Genomic DNA, 17,039 nt, shown 5'->3' with positions numbered 1-17,039 from the left:
CCAGCTGTAATATGCCCAGATATTTATAGGCCTCTGGCTGGTGACACTTTATTGTTTGGCCATTAGGCATATTTATGCCCTCACTTTCAATGATTTTTCCCTTCTTCAATGCCACTGTCGAACATTTGTCCAAACCAAACTCCATGCTGATATCAGTGCTAAAAATTTTGGACAGTGTTAGTCAGAGACTGGATTTCAGTTTCCGTTTTCCCATACAGCTTCAGGTCATCCATGTACATCAGATGTGAAATTTTGTGAGATTTTTTAGATGTTTGATAGCCGAGATTTGTTTTTTGTAAGATTGTTGACAGAGGGATCATGGCAATAATGAAAAGCAGAGGGGACAATGAGTCTCCCTGGAAAATAATAATAATAATAATACTAATAATAATAATATAGCTGGTCAACATCACTGCGAGGGTGCAGTGAATGATGAATGGTCATGAGTTTTCTTATTTTTCTGTCCAAATTGTCCTGTTCTATCTGTGTCCAGCTTATGATGCCAGCAGTATATCTTATGACAGGTATGGCCCAGGTGTTTATGGCCTTGATGGTGTTGCCTCCATTGAGCTTGCAAGGAAACCGACAAAACCATTGATCATCTCCTCAGCTGCTGTAAGAAAATTGCACAGACTGACTACAAACAGCCTTGATGGTGTTGCCTCCATTGAGCTTGCTTTTGAGAATTTTTCTGACCCTTTGCGTGTATTCTCTGCTGACCACAGTTTTCACATGTTTTACATATTCTGCCAGGGCATGTTTTTCTTCTTTGACTGCTTGTTTGACTTGTAAGAGTCCTCTATTGTTGTTGTTGTTAGCTGTCAATGTTTACATGAATTTCAAAATGGTACAGAAATGTCCTTGGAAGGCTCATGTGGCTAATAAACCCATATGTGTTTGTGTATCTTCAGGTGTGCCAAGCATTGGAGCGCTCCACTGATCCTTCCCTCCACCTTTCGCCGCTCGAGAGCCGCTATTCCACCCTCCGCGCCTACCATCAGGGCACCGTCACCGCCTCGCGCAAGAAGGTCCTCCCGATCGTGAAGGGCTTCCTAAAGGATTGGGACCAAAGCCATTAGTGTCGCCATGCAGCCCGCGGCTGCCAGCCCATGCCCCCCGCCTAGAGTGGAAGCGAAAGGAGCTGAAGGCCGGCGTCCGGAGCCCGATGGCGAAACCCAGAAAGACCCCACCAAGCCCCACCGCTTGGGGGACGACCTGGTAGACGACGATACCGTCCTGCCCCCGACCCCTATGAACAGCCTGGTGGATGAGTGCCCTCTCGACCGGGGTCTCCCCAAACTCTCGTCGGAGGCCCTCTTCGAGCGGTTCGACCGCCTCACGGCAACGCGTGCCATTCCGGAGGAAAGCTCTGAAAAGAAGTGACGGCGAGTTCAAAGATTTATGGAAACCTGTGGGGTGTAAGGACAGGAGCTTGGGAAAAATGAATCCCACTGTACCTTTCTTGACACAATTTCCTCTCGGAGTCGAGAGACGAGAATTAGCAATGGACTCCCTGAGTACTGCTGCCTCTGTTACTCTTTTCTCTGGGTTCATAGAGCAGGAAAAAATGATTTGCCATCCACAGCAAATAGCAGAGGGAGCATTTTTTTGATTGGAAGTGACTGTTGCGTTTACCTGTTGCGGGGATGTGGCAATCCCGTGCTCCTCAATACCTTGCATCGGAAAGAAACCCTACAGCTTCCAGACCATGGATTGTGGTGGGTCGAGCTTTCCTTCATGGACTGTGAAATGCCGCTGAGTTTTGTTGTGTATTTTTAGAGATGGAAATGGAGAAGAGTCTCCGTGACCTTTTGTTTCCCGGGTCTGTTTCAATGTGACTCCTCATAGACCTTTTTGGACCCATATGGCCTAGCTTGGAGCCTTGTTCACATAGATCATTGCTTGCAGACTTGACCGAAACAGATACATGCCAGTGGATTTTTCTTTTCTTTGAGAGTCGAGAGCAATTTCAAGAGAGTCTCTGCTTTTTATGGAGAGCATGCAAACCTATTGTGCGGCTCAACTATATGGACTTTGCAGCAAACACCTTGACAATCTCTATTCTCTAGACAGTCATGATAATGTGCATTTATCTCTTATTTTCCCCTTACCTTAAAGAGGAAATGACAAAAGACTAGTCCCATATAGGAGGCAGAGATGCAGCACTATGTCTGGAACATCTCGGAGGGAAAACACTGTTGAATTAATGCAGCTCAACACAACTTGAACAGCCATGGCTCAATACTATGGAACCATGGGAGGTACGGTTTTCCAAGGTCTTTAGCTTTCTCTGCCTCACCAAACTACAGATCCCAGGATTCCATGGCGTTGAGCCATAGCGTTAATTCGATAGTGTAGTTGCACGCTCCCTATCTCCCAGAGTTCTGGACTAAAGGTTTCAGCCAAGTCTCCCAGGTCAAGTCACCTGACCGTGTTCTCCACTTGGTTTGGAAACCTGGTCACCCTTCAGCCCCACATGCTCCACGCTTGTTTAGCAAAGTCACAGAGATGGTTGCTGCCTCCGTCCAAGAAAATGTTTCAAACCTGAATTGTGCTTCTTGCAGACCCACAAGCGAAGACTGGTACCTATTTCGCAGTATTGTTGTGGAAGTTCATTTCTGAGGATCCACGTGGAGCCATTCGCAATTTATATTGTAACTAGCATATATTCCTGGCGTTTCCCAAGTATCGGGACTGCTGTCCGCCTGCTTTCTCCTTTCTCCAGCGCTGAGAGGACCTATTTTCTCCAGCTATTAGAAGACCTACATTCTCCTTTCTCCAGCTCTGAAAAGACCCCCTTTCCCTGGCTCTGAGAAGACCCCCTTTCTCTGGCTCTGAGAAGACCCCATTTCTCTAGCTATGAGAAGACCCACATGCTTCATTCTCCAGCTCTGAGAGGACCTATTTTCTCCAGCTATTAGAAGACCTACATTCTCCTTTCTCCAGCTCAGAGGACTTATTCTCTCCAGCAATTAGAAGACCTACATTCTCCTTTCTCCAGCTCTGAGAGGACCTGTTTTCTCCAGCTATTAGAAGACCTACATTCTCCTTTCTACAGCTCTGAAAGGACCTGTTTTCTCCAGCTATTAGACCTACATTCTCCTTTCTCCAGCTCTGAGAAGACCCATTCTCTCCAGCTATTAGAAGACCTACATTCTCCTTTCTCCAGTGCTGAAAAGACCCCCTTTCTCTGGCTCTGAGAAAAGACCCCCTTACTCTAGCTATGAGAAGACCCACATTCTTCATTCTCCAGCTCTGAGAGGTCCTATTTTCTCCAGCTATTAGAACTACATTCTTCTTTCTCCAGCTCTGAGAGGACCTCCCTCCTCTGACTGTGAGAAGACCCCCTTTCTTCATCTCTGAGAAGACCTACATTTTCCTTTCTCCAGCTCTGAGAAGACCTCCCTCCTCTGGCTCTGAGAAGACCCCCATTTCCATCTCCGAGAAGACCTACATTCTCCTTTCTCCAGCTCTGAGAGGACCTATTCTCTCCAGCTATTAGAAGACCTACATTCTCCTTTCTCCAGCGCTGAAAAGACCCCCTTTCTCTGGCTCTGAGAAAAGACCCCCTTTCTCTAGCTATGAGAAGACCCACATTCTTCATTCTCCAGCTCTGAGAGGTCCTATTTTCTCCAGCTATTAGAACTACATTCTCCTTTCTCCAGCTCTGAGAGGACCTCCCTCCTCTGACTGAGAAGACCCCTTTTCTTCATCTCTGAGAAGACCTACGTTTTCCTTTCTCCAGCTCTGAGAAGACCTCCCTCCTCTGGCTCTGAGAAGACTTATTTACTCCAGCTATTAGAAGACCTAAGACCTACATTCTCCTTTCTCCGCCTCTGAGAGGACCTCCCTCCTCTGGCTCTGAGAAGCCTCATTCTCTCCAGCTATTAGAAGACCTATATTCTCCTTTCTCCAGCGCTGAAAAGACCCCCTTTCCCTGGCTCTGAAAGACCCCCTTTCTCTAGCTATGAGAAGACCCACATTCTTCATTCTCCAGCTCTGAGAAGTCCTCCCTCCTCTGACTGTGAGAAGACTCCCTTTCTTCATATCTGAGAAGACCTAGATTTTCCTTTCTCCAGCTCTGAGAAGACCTCCCTCCTCTGGCTCTGAGAAGACCCCCTTTTTCCATCTCCGAGAAGATCTACATTCTCCTTTCTCCAGCTCTGAGAGGACCTCCCTCCTCTGGCTCTGAGAAGCCTCATTTTCTCCAGCTGTTAGAAGACCTACATTCTCCTTTCTCCATCTCTGAGAGGACCTATTTTCTCCATGTCTGAGACGACCTTCTTTCTTCCTTCTCTGGCTCTGAGAAGGCCTACCTCCCCAATGTCTCCATATCAACATGGCTCTCTTTGTGGCCCTTTCCTTCCTTTCTCCCTTCCCCTCATGCACATGCCACCTCTCTTTCCCAGTGACATCGCAGAGGGCCACTTCACCTCACAACAGCTTTTGTGGTACAGACATACATACGTTGATTTTTATATAGATAGATAGAAGACGAGGGTGAATCCAGCCTTCTCCCACTTGTTTGTGGATTCTGGTTTCTGGTATGGTTCAAGGCGTGCTTGTCTCCTAGTGAAAGTGTTTGAAACCAATTAAGTGAATAAAAGTAATCATATTTCGTAGAGATGTGAATACATTCCGGTGTCAATCCCTCAATCAGTTTGTCTCTTCCATTTCCTTCAGAGACCGGAAGTGTGTTTTCCTTGTTTATTGCTGTAAAGAGCTAAGAACGACTAAGGTTCTTTCAGGCAGGGGAAATCTTTTTATCCCACCGCTGCCACCAATTTGTGAAGATGCAACCACCAATGACTCAGAGAGGAGACCTTTTTTTTTTAAAAAAAAAATTCTTTCTTCTTCTTATTCACTTTAGATGGTAACGCAACTTGGTTTATAATATATGCGACAGAGGCTTAGATGTTGGAGGAACAATAACAAGTTTATTCAGGCACAGAGCTTAGTGGTTACAATGTTGTTTCTCACTTAGAGGCACTTTTATTAACAGTTACAATGCTAGAATGAGGTAAGACAAACTCCCTAAAGTGTCATTTCTTTTACTTAAAGTAGTTAGAACTTCTTCCTCTGCTACTTTTAAACCGCAGTCACCCTGTGATATACAATCACAGATTCTCTGTTCCTTACATTAAATAAGTCACCAAACTTACTTTAAACCGACTCAAAAATAAACAATTGAGTCTCCTTGATCCCCTCAACCTAGGATCAATCTTCCCTGTGCCTCATCAGAGCACAGACTGAATCCCTTTTTTAAACTCTGCACTTTTTCAACAAAATGGCAGTTGGTTCCGCCTACTTCTCCATGGCAACCAGCCTCTGAGTGCTGAGATGCAATAACTGTAATACTTACCCTTTTAAAACACAAACACACATTTAAACACAACATCTGTAAACCAAAATTTCATACTTCATTACAATTGCTTAGTAGAAACAATGTGTTTTAAATATTAAAATCTACACATCTTTCTAGCTGACATATATCGGAGGGCCGCTATTCGCTCTGTACATACCGTATATACTCGAGTATAAGCTGACCCGAATATAAGCCAAGGCACCTAATTTTACCACAAAAAAGTGGGAAAACATTGACTCAAGTATAAGCCGAGAGTGGTAAATTTCAGAAATAAAAATAGATACCAATAAAATTACATTAATTGAGGCATCAGCAGGTGAAATATTTTTGAATATTTACCTAAAACTGTAATTTAAGATAAAACTGTCCAACTGATTAAATCATTAGTTTCATCTTCTTCAATGTAAATGTGCTTATGTATCCTTTGAATAATAATAGCAACGTCCTTGCAGACGGCCAATTCTCTCACACCAGAAGCAACTCAGGTTGCTCCTGACATGAAATAATAATAATAATAATAATCCCATCAACCCTAGTCCATCTTCCCCCAAACAGCACCAAGACGTAAAATGGGTAATGGGGGTTAAGTGTGGAAGAGAACCTAGAGATAAACATCCAAGCTTTATAACTCAACAGTATGTTGGCCAAGATTATCTGGGTTCAAAGAGGCCATTATTTCTCCTCCTATTTGCTTTCTCCATTGGGCTCACGCTGCTGTTTATTTTACGTCTCCTGGCAGCCGAGGCGGGCGGCGGAAAATTAAATGTTTAACTTTGCACAGCTGAAAGGAAGACGGCCGAGTAACAAGCCCCAAATAGCTGAACCGTTGAGCAACGACAGAGAAACTCCTCTAGACTTTGGCAATGATGGGGAAAGCACTCAACCCATGCTCAGAGGCCCTTGGTACTTTTATCGCCATCCTGTCTTCGGGAGCATTAGCTCTCCCTCCAATTTGCAAACCAAAACAAATGTGATCCCCATTCTCTTTAAACCAGTGGTTCCCAACCTGTGAGCCATGGCTGACTGGTGGGCCGTGAGACTTAAGGTAGTCTCAGTTTGGAGTGGGTGAACTACAATTCCCAGAATCGTGGGTCAATCCTCCCCAAACCTGCCAGTCGAGCTAAATTCCACAGTGAAATCACTTTAAAATCATCCAAATAAACCACTATATATTTTATGAATTTAACATGTGGCTTTTTCTATACTACAGCATTTTATTAACAGCTGCATGTCATGACCCTTTTTGAAGTGGACTGTGGCATGACATTCTGCAATACTTGCTGAATTGAACACTATTTGTGTCTTAATATTTGCACTAAAATGTGCGATGCAAGGCCAGAAAGTTATTTTTGTTCTTTACAATATGTTCTGTCTACTTGATCTTTATGAAACAAATTGCATTTTGGTTCTGTGTACCGTTTGGTCCAGATCCGTCGTTGGCTGGGTTCAGTGCTCTTTGGATGCGGGTGAACTACAACTCTCAGATTCAAGGCCCATTCCCACAAACCCCTGCAATATGTTCAGTTGGTCATGAGGCTTCTCTGTGCAAAGTTTGGTCCCGGTCTATTGTCAATGTGGGCCAGTGTCTCTGGATGCAGGTGAACTATAACTCCCTTTTCCCCAAACTTGTCCAATATGTTTTATTGGTTATGGGGGCTCCGTGTGCCAAGTTTGGTCCTGTTCCATCGTCGGTGGGGTTCGAAGTGCTCATTCATTACAGGTAAACTATACATCCCAGTACCTACTACTCCCAAATGTCCAAGCCAATTCCCCTCCAAACCCACCAGTAGTCAAATCTGGGCATATCGGGGATGCATGACAAGTTTGGTCCACAACCATCATTGTTTGGGTTCATAGTGTGTCCTAGGTGTAGGTGAACTATAACTCCTCTAAATTCCCCAGTAGGAGTGACAGGGCTCTGACTTGATGCGGGGTGAACTACAACTTCCACCATGTGGAGTCAATCCCCCAAACTCTTCCAGTAAGTTTAGTTGCAACTCAGTTCTGTTGTGTTTGTTATGCAGAGAGATTGGAAAGGAAAGGGCAGTGGGCGGGGCCATGCAAATTCCACAGCAATGGAGAACCCTGGGATGCCGGCCTGTGGTGGAAGAAAATGGAAAATCTAGGATGAAATGGTCCCCAAACAAAAGCATTCCTTGGGTGGTGGGCTGTAGTGTTTGGGAAGGACTTTGGCAGGGGTTGGGATACATGTTCATGACGCTCGCTGTAACCGCAATGTCAGTGGAAAAGAGTGACTTCGTGGCTCCTCAGCACTGGGAACTGGAGCCTGTTTGTGGAGGCCAGAGGCTGTCTGTGTGAGTGGAGACCCGTGCCACGTACACACATATGGGTTTTCACTTTTATTATGGACTAGCTTGGGGACCCGGCGGTGCCCGGGTATTTTGAGAAACTTGTGTGGCAAGTTTGGTCCAGATCCGAAGTTGCCTGGGTTCAGTGCTGTCTGTATAAGGGTGAACTACAACTCCCAGAGCCAAAGGACAATCACCCCGAAACCCTGCCTGTATGCTGAGTTGGGCATGATGAGGCAGTGTGCCAAGTTTGGTCCAGATATGAAGTTGCCTGGGTTCCGTGCTGTCTGTTTAACGGTGAACTACAACTCCCAGAGCCAAAGGACAATCACCCCGAAACCCTGCCTGTATGCTGAGTTGGGCATGATGAGGCAGTGTGCCAAGTTTGGTCCAGATATGAAGTTGCCTGGGTTCCGTGCTGTCTGTTTAACGGTGAACTACAACTCCCAGAGCCAAAGGACAATCACCCCGAAACCCTGCCTGTATGCTCAGTTGGGCATGATGAGGCAGTGTGCCAAGTTTGGTCCAGATCCGAAGTCGGGTGGCTTCAGTGCTGTCTGTATAAGGGTGAACTACAACTCCCAGAGCCAAAGGACAATCACCCTGAGACCTTGCCTGTATGCTCAGTCGGGCATGATGAGGCAGTGTGCCAAGTTTGGTCCAGATCCGATGTTGGCTGGGTTCAGTGCTGTCTGTATAAAGGTGAACTACAACTCCCAGAGCAAGAAGTGAGTGAAGCTACTTGGTCCATCCTCCCCCAATGTGCCCAAGGACGGAAAGGGGTTCCTGGGGGTTCTGTCTGCCAAGTTTGGTCCAGTTCCGTCACTGGTGGGCTTCGCAGTGGCCTGTGGGAGTCGTAGCGATTGAAAGTACTACAAATCCCATCACCCATGGTCAATCCTCTCGCAAACGGCACCAGGACGTAAAGAGCGTCATGGAGGTTAAGCGTCTCAAGTTTGGGCCAGGTCTGTCGTTCCTGGTGGTCACAGTGGCCTGTGATAGTGGCGTCCAATCAGAAAGCTGGCACATACTCGCATACATACACACATACATACCCGCATACAAACATTGACTTTTATTATATAGATAGATAATAGATATAGATTTAGATTAGATTTAGATGTAGATGTAGATTTAGATATAGATTTAGATTAGATTAGATTTAGACATAGACTAGCTGTGCCCAGCCACGCGTTTCTGTGGCGTCTGGTGGTGTTGGTGAGAAATTGTTGAGGTAGTGGTGGTATTGAATGTCTGTTGTATGGTAGTCTTTATGTTTAGAATGCACGCTGGATTATATGGCAGTGTGGAGTCAAGATAATCCAGTTCAAAGCAGATAATATAAGATTCTAAATGGGTTATATAGCTGTGTGGAAGGGCCTTGAGTCTACACTGCCATATAATCCAGTTCAAATCTGATAATCTGTGGAAGAGGCCTAAGTGAGGCCTAACTGTGCCTGTCCCCTGGGCTGAGTGCGTTGCTAGGAGACCAAGTGAGTGGAGCTTAGCCTTCTAACTGGCAGCAATTGGATAAAAACTATTATTCCTCTCGCTCTAATTAGGACTTTGTTTTTCTTTTCTTTTTGTTGTATCAACCTAGAGCCGTGGATGATGGGTTGTGTTGTCAAATTTCGAGGTTGGGGGGCCTATAGTTTTGTTGTTTTGTCCGCTGCCCTGATGCCATCACTCTTTTATATATATACTAGCTTTGCCCGGCCACGCGTTGCTGTGGCTTATGGGAATTATTTGTTGGCCAGGTGGAATAGGAGTGAATAGCCTTGCAGCGTGAAAGTCTGGCCGTTTTGTGGAGTGGTTGGAGTCATAGCATTAATCAAAGAGCTGCTTTGAAGTGTGGGTACTTCCTTAGTAGGAGAATTCTTGTTTGGCCAGATTGAATGGTATTAAATAGGTTTGTAGGTTAAAAGCCTGGTCGGTTTGCACATAAGGTATTGTTGCTAGGCAAGGTTGAATAGGACAGAGTTGTGTTGTGGTTTCAAAGTTTGGGGGGTTTGTATGTAGGGGAAATGTTGGTTGGCCTGGTTGAAAAGTATTGAATAGCCTTGATGGTTGTAAGCCTGGTTGGTTTTTACCTTGCGGAATCCTTGGTTGGTCAGTTTGAACAGGAATTAATAGTGTCGGTGTGGGAGGTTTGAATGGTGGAATTAGCCTCTTTGATTAGTTTTTATGGCCTTGCAGGTTGAAAGGGTGTTTGTTTACTGTCTGGAGGAATGTTTTGTTGGAAAGTGTTAGCTGGCCCTGATTGTTTCGTTTGTAGAATTCCCAATTTCCCTGCTTTCCGAGTGTTGGTCTTTATTTCCTGGTTTTAGAGATTATATTGTTTTCTATTATTATACCATAGTAAGTCTTATATATTATATTTATCATGTTATATTAGGTGGTTAGAATTGGATTATATGAGGTCAGTTGTACATAGTTGTATAAAATGTAGACTGAACTGGATTAGATGGCAGTGTAGAGTGAAGGCAATGTCATAGAGGAATATTATTTAGAATGCCAAGGTAGATAATCCAGTTGAAAGGAGATATTGGCAGATGTGCCTTGGTATTCTGGGTAATATTGTTGTGTGGCAGGGGTTTGAGTGTAGACTGCCACATCATGGAGTTGAAATCAGATAATCTGTTTTTAGTGTAATTGTGTTGTATCTTACTTGAGGCGGGGTTGATTGATTGTGTTGGCAATTTTTGAGTTTGGGGGTTTTGGGGTTTTGTTGTTTTGTGAGTCGCCGTGATGCCAAAAGCCTTTTATATATATAGATAGATAGATGGTTTTCTGTGGGTGAGCAGATGGCGACTATTGGGTGGCATATGTTCTGTATCCGAAGAATCACTTCTTTCCTGGACGAACCATTGCAGAGAAACATCCTTTAGGTTCACAAGGAAATCAAGGAAAGAATGCTGCCATTCTAGATTTTTTCCGCCCCATTTATACACATCACAGAGGTTTATTTCCCACCAGAGGATATATATTTTGTTCCAATCTATCGAAGGAAATTGGAGTATTTTGAGGACGGCGTTTTCGGCAACGGCTCTCCCATTGTTGTTGGTTTCATAGTCTCGCCAATTTTTAAAGGTTTTCTTCCCTGCCTCCTCTTCCTCCTCCTTTCATCTCACCTCCCCAAATACAGGTGTTGTTGTTTAACAAACAACTTAACTCTCAATTCGTCACGGCATTAGGACCCAGGCGCCGTTGCCAGGCTTAAGCCTTTCATGCTGCAGAACCAGTTTCCAGGGTGAGTCAAGGAGGCCTTCGGCGCCGGTTTCGTGGGACGTCCCAACCGCTCCCGGGTCGTGTTTTGGGCTCCCGGAAAGGAACAGGAGGGACCCGGCATCATCTTTCCAGGCCCAGATGGGCTCCCAGGAGGCTGCGCTGCCGCCCGAAATGTGAGTCCCTTCTACCTGGTCAAGGCTTGGTCCAAAGCAGTTCCTCTTTGTACCAGCTCAACCTGGGAGAATCTTCCTTGCAAACCAAAACAAACCAGACGTTTTCTAAATTCCTGCAAGTGGCTCAGATCCAATCCGTCTCTGATTTGGATAAATAGGTATCGGGTTCTCTTAACATCTCTGGTCGGCTGACAAAGAACAGATGCCAGCCATAAAACCTCAATTACCCTCTGGTATGTGAAAACCCCTATATAAATGGGCCAAAGAGAAGGTTCTGGTATTCTGTACAATAAAACCTGTTGGAATCTACCAGCGTTTGTCTTGGTGCTTTTTCTGGTGGAAGACTGACCCATAGCACAACTGGGAGAAGAGAACCTAACGATCCATAAAACCTCAATTACCCTCTGGTATGTGAGAGCCCCTATATAAATGGGCCAAAGAGAAGGTTCTGGTATTCTGTACAATAAAACCTGTTGGAATCTACCAGCGTGTGTCTTGGTGCTTTTTCTGGTGGAAGACTGACCCACAGCACAACTGGGAGAAGAGAACCTAACGATCCATAAAACCTCAATTACCCTCTGGTATGTGAGAGCCCCTATATAACTGGGCCAAAGAGAAGGTTCTGGTATTCAGTACAATAAAACCTGTTGGAATCTACCAGCGTGTGTCTTGGTGCTTTTTCTGGTGGAAGACTGACCCACAGCACAACTGGGAGAAGAGAACCCGACAATTTGTACAGAATACCAGAACCTTCTCTTTGGCCTATTTATATAGGGGCTCTCACATACCAGAGGATAATTGAGGTTTTATGACTGGCCCGTTTTATGCCTGGCATCTGTCCTTTGTCAGCCGACCGGAGATGTCAAAGATTGGAGATCATAAGATAGGTTGATATGGAAAGGTGGTGGGGTGGATGGATGGATAAATACCGTATATATACTTGAGTATAAGCCAACCCTAATATAAGCCGAGGCACCTAATTTTACTATAAAAAACTGGGGAAACTTATTGAGTATAAGCTGAAGGTGGGAAATGCAACAGCTACGGGTCAATTTCAAATTAAAAATAGATCCCAATGAAATCCCTGCAATATTTGCAAGCCCTCTGTTCATATCTATCTATCTAGACATCTCTCTCTATATAGATAATTATATCTGTATTGGATTTGCAAAGACTTGCAAACATATGAGGTGTAAATTCATATATAAAATAATGTATACACATAGATACAGATATACAGGTACAGTAGAGTCTCACTTATCCAACACTCGCTTATCCAACGTTCTGGATTATCCAACACATTTTTTTAGTCATTGTTTTCAATATGATATTTTGGTCCTAAATTCGTAAATACAGTAATTATTACATAGCATTACTGCGTATTGAACTACTTTTTCTGTCAAATTTGTTGTCTAACATGAAGTTTTGGTGCTTCATTTGTAAAATCATAACCTAATTTGATGTTTAATAGGCTTTTCCTTGATCCCTCCTTATTATCCAACATATTTGCTTATCCAACATTCTGCCGGCCCGTTTATGTTGGATAAGTGAGACTCTACTGTACATGGAAATCTCTAGCTATATGTATATAGGATTTGCAAACATATGAGGGGGAAATTCATAGATAAAATTAATGTATATAGATAGATAGATACAAATAAATATAAAGGTACATAGGGATTGCAAAGGCTTGCAGGGGGAAATGCCTATTTATCTGTATCAGAGATGAATAAATATTTCAGGGGGAAATGCTTTTATAATAATAATAATAATAATAATACTTTATTTATACCCCGCCACCATCTCCCCAACGGGGACAATACAATGTAAACAGCATATAAAAGAACAGCACAACACAATACAATAAGCAATACAGTAAATAATATCCATTACAAAATAAAACAAGGAGACAATAAAAACAAGGGCAGACCACATGAACATTAAGTTAATGGGTATATATATATCTCTCTTCTTCTTCCTGACTTGCAAGGGCTTCTTTCCCTTTTCAAAACATTCCCTTGGTTAAGAGCGAGGGAGGCTTTGGAAAAGAAAACACACTGTTAAGGGAGGAGAAGAGAGAAATAGCTCACATATTGCAAGCAATAGCCTGCAGGCTCCGTTGCTGGTCTTGACCCGATTATAAGCCGAGGGAGGCTTTTTCAGCTCATAAAAAGGGCTGAAAAACTCAGCTTATCTTCGAGTATATACGGTAGGTGAATGAGTAGATGGTTAGCTGGATGGATAGATGGGTGGATTGATAAGATAGGTGGATGGATAAATAGATAACTGCATGGGTTAATAAGAGGTGGATATGGAAAAGTGGGTGGATGGATAATTGGATGCATGGACGAATAAATGGATAAGATAGGTGTATGGATAGGTAGATGAGTAGATGGACAAATAGCTAACTGGATGGATGGATAGTTGGATAGATAAATAGATAAATAGTTGATAGATAGTTGGATAGATAAATGGGTAAGATAGATCAGGGGTCTCCAAACTAAGGCCACATGCGGCCCATCGAAGCCATTTACCCGGCCCCCGCGGTGCACCTTCCAAAGCTCTGCTTGTTTATAATGGTATTTTATTATTTAATTAATAATTAATTATTAAGGAGTGCTTTGCCAGTGCTTTTGGTGCACAAAGGCAAAAGGGGGTTGGACGAAATGGCCCAAGGGATCTTTTCCAATCCTTATTATTATTATTTTATTATTATTTTATTATAACACAGCAAACAAGATAGATATGCTGGATTTATTATTATTATTATTATTATTATTATTATTATTATTATTATTAATGACACAGCAAACAAGATAGATATGCTGGATTTATTATTATTATTATTATTATTATTATTATTATTGACATAAAGACAGCAAATATATACTGGATTTCGTATCACAAGTTGAACACTTCCCCAGCGTTTAGGACTGTTCAATGTGTATCATGATGATGAAGATGATGATGATGATGATTATTATTATTATTAACATTGAGGCTGGGTGGCCATCTGTCAGGGGTGCTTTGCTTGTGCTTTTGGTGCACGAAGGTTGAAGGGGTTGGACTAAATGGCCCAAGGGGTCTCTTACAACCCTATTATCATTATTATTATTATTATTTTATTATGACACAACAAACAAGATAGATATGCTGGATTTCATATCACAAAATCACAAGTCGAACACTTCCAAAGTGTCTAGGACTGTGTGATGAATTTTCGGATGATGCGGGGAGATCCCAGCAGGGTGGCCTTTTGCAGCTGGCAGATCGTACTTTTGTCAATGTCTATTGTTTCCAAATGCCGGCTGAGATCTTTTGGCACGGCACCCAATGTGCCCATCACCACCGGGACCACCTGCACTGGTTTCTGCCAGAATCTTTGAAGTTCAATCTTGAGGTCCTGAGAGCGGCTGAGTTTTTCCTGTTGTTTTTCGTCAATGCGACTGTCACCTGGGATGGCAACATCAATGATCCAAACCTTTTTCTTTTCCACAACTGTGATGTCTGGTGTGTTGTGTTCCAGAACTTTGTCAGTCTGGATTCAGAAGTCCCACAGTATCTTTGTGTGCTCATTTTCCAAGACTTTTGCAGGTTTGTGATCCCACCAGTTCTTTGCTGCTGGGAGGTGGGACTTGAGGCATAAGTTCCAATGGATCATTTGGGCCACATAGTTGTGCCTCTGTTTGTAGTCTGTCTGTGCGATTTTCTTACAGCAGCTGAGGATATGATCCATGGTTTTGTCAGCTTCCTTGCACAGTCTGCATTTTGGGTCATCAGCTGATTTTTCGATCTTGGCCTTAATTGCATTTCACTCTATTATTATTAAAAGGATACATAAGGGCATTTACATTGAAGAAGATGAAAATAATGATTTAATCAGAGTTGAACACTCATATCTTAAACTACAGTTTGATGTAAAGATTCAAAAACATTTAAACTACTGAGGCCTCAATTAATGTAATTTTATTGTTATCTCGGCTTATACTGGAGTCAATGTTTTCCCAGGTTTTTTTGTGGTAAAATGAGGTGCCTCGGCTTATATTCGGGTCGTCTTATACTTGAGAATATACGGTAATTTTATTGGTATCTCAGCTTCTATTGGAGTCAATGTTTTCCCAGTTTTTTTGTGGTAAAATTAGGTGCCTCGGCTTATATTCGGGTCGGCTTATAGTCGAGAATATATGGTAATTTTATTGGTATCTCGGCTTATATTGGAGTCAATGTTTTCCCAGTTTTTTTGTGGTAAAATTAGGTGCCTTGGCTTATATTCGGGTCGTCTTATACTTGAGAATATACGGTAATTTTATTGGTATCTCAGCTTCTATTGGAGTCAATGTTTTCCCAGTTTTTTTGTGGTAAAATTAGGTGCCTCGGCTTATATTCGGGTCGGCTTATAGTCGAGAATATACGGTAATTTTATTGGTATCTCAGCTTCTATTGGAGTCAATGTTTTCCCAGTTTTTTTGTGGTAAAATTAGGTGCCTCGGCTTATATTTGGGTCGTCTTATACTTGAGAATATACGGTAATTTTATTGGTATCTCAGCTTCTATTGGAGTCAATGTTTTCCCAGTTTTTTTGTGGTAAAATTAGGTGCCTCGGCTTATATTCGGGTCGGCTTATAGTCGAGAATATACGGTAATTTTATTGGTATCTCAGCTTCTATTGGAGTCAATGTTTTCCCAGTTTTTTTGTGGTAAAATTAGGTGCCTCGGCTTATATTCGGGTCGGCTTATAGTCGAGAATATATGGTAATTTTATTGGTATCTCAGCTTCTATTGGAGTCAATGTTTTCCCAGTTTTTTTGTGGTAAAATTAGGTGCCTCGGCTTATATTCGGGTCATCTTATACTTGAGAATATATGGTAATTTTATTGGTATCTCAGCTTCTATTGGAGTCAATGTTTTCCCAGTTTTTTTGTGGTAAAATTAGGTGCCTCGGCTTATATTCGGGTTGGCTTATATTCGAGAATATATGGTAATTTTATTGGTAACTCGGCTTATATTGGAGTCAATGTTTTCCCAGCTTTTTGTGGTAAAATTAGGTGCCTCGGCTTATATTCGGGTCGGCTTATAGTCGAGAATATACGGTAATTTTATTGGTATCTCAGCTTCTATTGGAGTCAATGTTTTCCCAGTTTTTTTGTGGTAAAATTAGGTGCCTCGGCTTATATTTGGGTCGTCTTATACTTGAGAATATACGGTAATTTTATTGGTATCTCAGCTTCTATTGGAGTCAATGTTTTCCCAGTTTTTTTGTGGTAAAATTAGGTGCCTCGGCTTATATTCGGGTCGGCTTATAGTCAAGAATATACGGTAATTTTATTGGTATCTCGGCTTATATTGGAGTCAATGTTCTCCCAGTTTTTTGTGGTAAAATTAGGTGCCTCGGCTTATATTCGGGTCGGCTTATAGTCGAGAATATATGGTAATTTTATTGGTATCTCGGCTTATATTGGAGTCAATGTTCTCCCAGTTTTTTTGTGGTAAAATTAGGTGCCTCGGCTTATATTCGGGTCGGCTTATAGTCGAGAATATATGGTAATTTTATTGGTATCTCGGCTTATATTGGAGTCAATGTTTTCCCAGTTTTTTTGTGGTAAAATTAGGTGCCTCGGCTTATATTCGGGTCGGCTTATAGTCGAGAATATATGGCAATTTTATTGGTATCTCAGCTTCTATTGGAGTCAATGTTTTCCCAGTTTTTTTGTGGTAAAATTAGGTGCCTCAGCTTATATTCGGGTGGGCTTATACTCGAGTATATACGGTACTTAAGCAATCCCTCATTGTCTGAGTATGATGGCCTTCCAGGTGTCATGTCTTGGCCATAAGTACAGAGGTGACTCTAGAGCTCTATTCTTGACCCGCATGTTCTTCCACATCAGTTTCCAGGTGGAAGCCATATGGAGCCTCCCTATCCAGAGGCAGCCTACCACTAAATTACAGCAAGACAAGCAGGTGACA

At 42.8% G+C, this 17,039-nt stretch overlaps 2 protein-coding genes across 4 annotated transcripts in view; both read left to right on the top strand.

The window, feature by feature from the left end:
• Positions 1-4,636, top strand: part of prune1 (prune exopolyphosphatase 1) — a 47,602-nt gene extending 42,966 nt beyond the window's left edge. The window contains 2 exon segments of the mRNA XM_062965336.1: positions 912-1,072; positions 1,074-4,636. Coding sequence (XP_062821406.1) covers positions 912-1,072; positions 1,074-1,383 — 471 coding nt within the window. The 3' untranslated portion in view covers positions 1,384-4,636.
• A 4,240-nt stretch (positions 4,637-8,876) lies between these two features.
• bnipl (BCL2 interacting protein like) overlaps positions 8,877-17,039 on the top strand; it is a 43,203-nt gene continuing 35,040 nt past the window's right edge. For 2 of the 3 annotated variants that reach the window (XM_062965331.1, XM_062965330.1), the window contains exon 1: positions 8,877-11,075. In XM_062965331.1, coding sequence (XP_062821401.1) covers positions 11,041-11,075 — 35 coding nt within the window. In that variant the 5' untranslated portion in view covers positions 8,877-11,040. The remainder of the gene's footprint in view (positions 11,076-17,039) is intronic. The other variant, XM_062965329.1, reaches the window with a different exon arrangement.

Source organism: Anolis carolinensis, unplaced genomic scaffold (genome assembly GCF_035594765.1).
Source record: "Anolis carolinensis isolate JA03-04 unplaced genomic scaffold, rAnoCar3.1.pri scaffold_14, whole genome shotgun sequence".
In the NCBI taxonomy this organism is placed as follows: Eukaryota; Metazoa; Chordata; class Lepidosauria; order Squamata; family Dactyloidae; genus Anolis; species Anolis carolinensis.
This window is presented reverse-complemented; position numbering and strand designations above follow the sequence as displayed.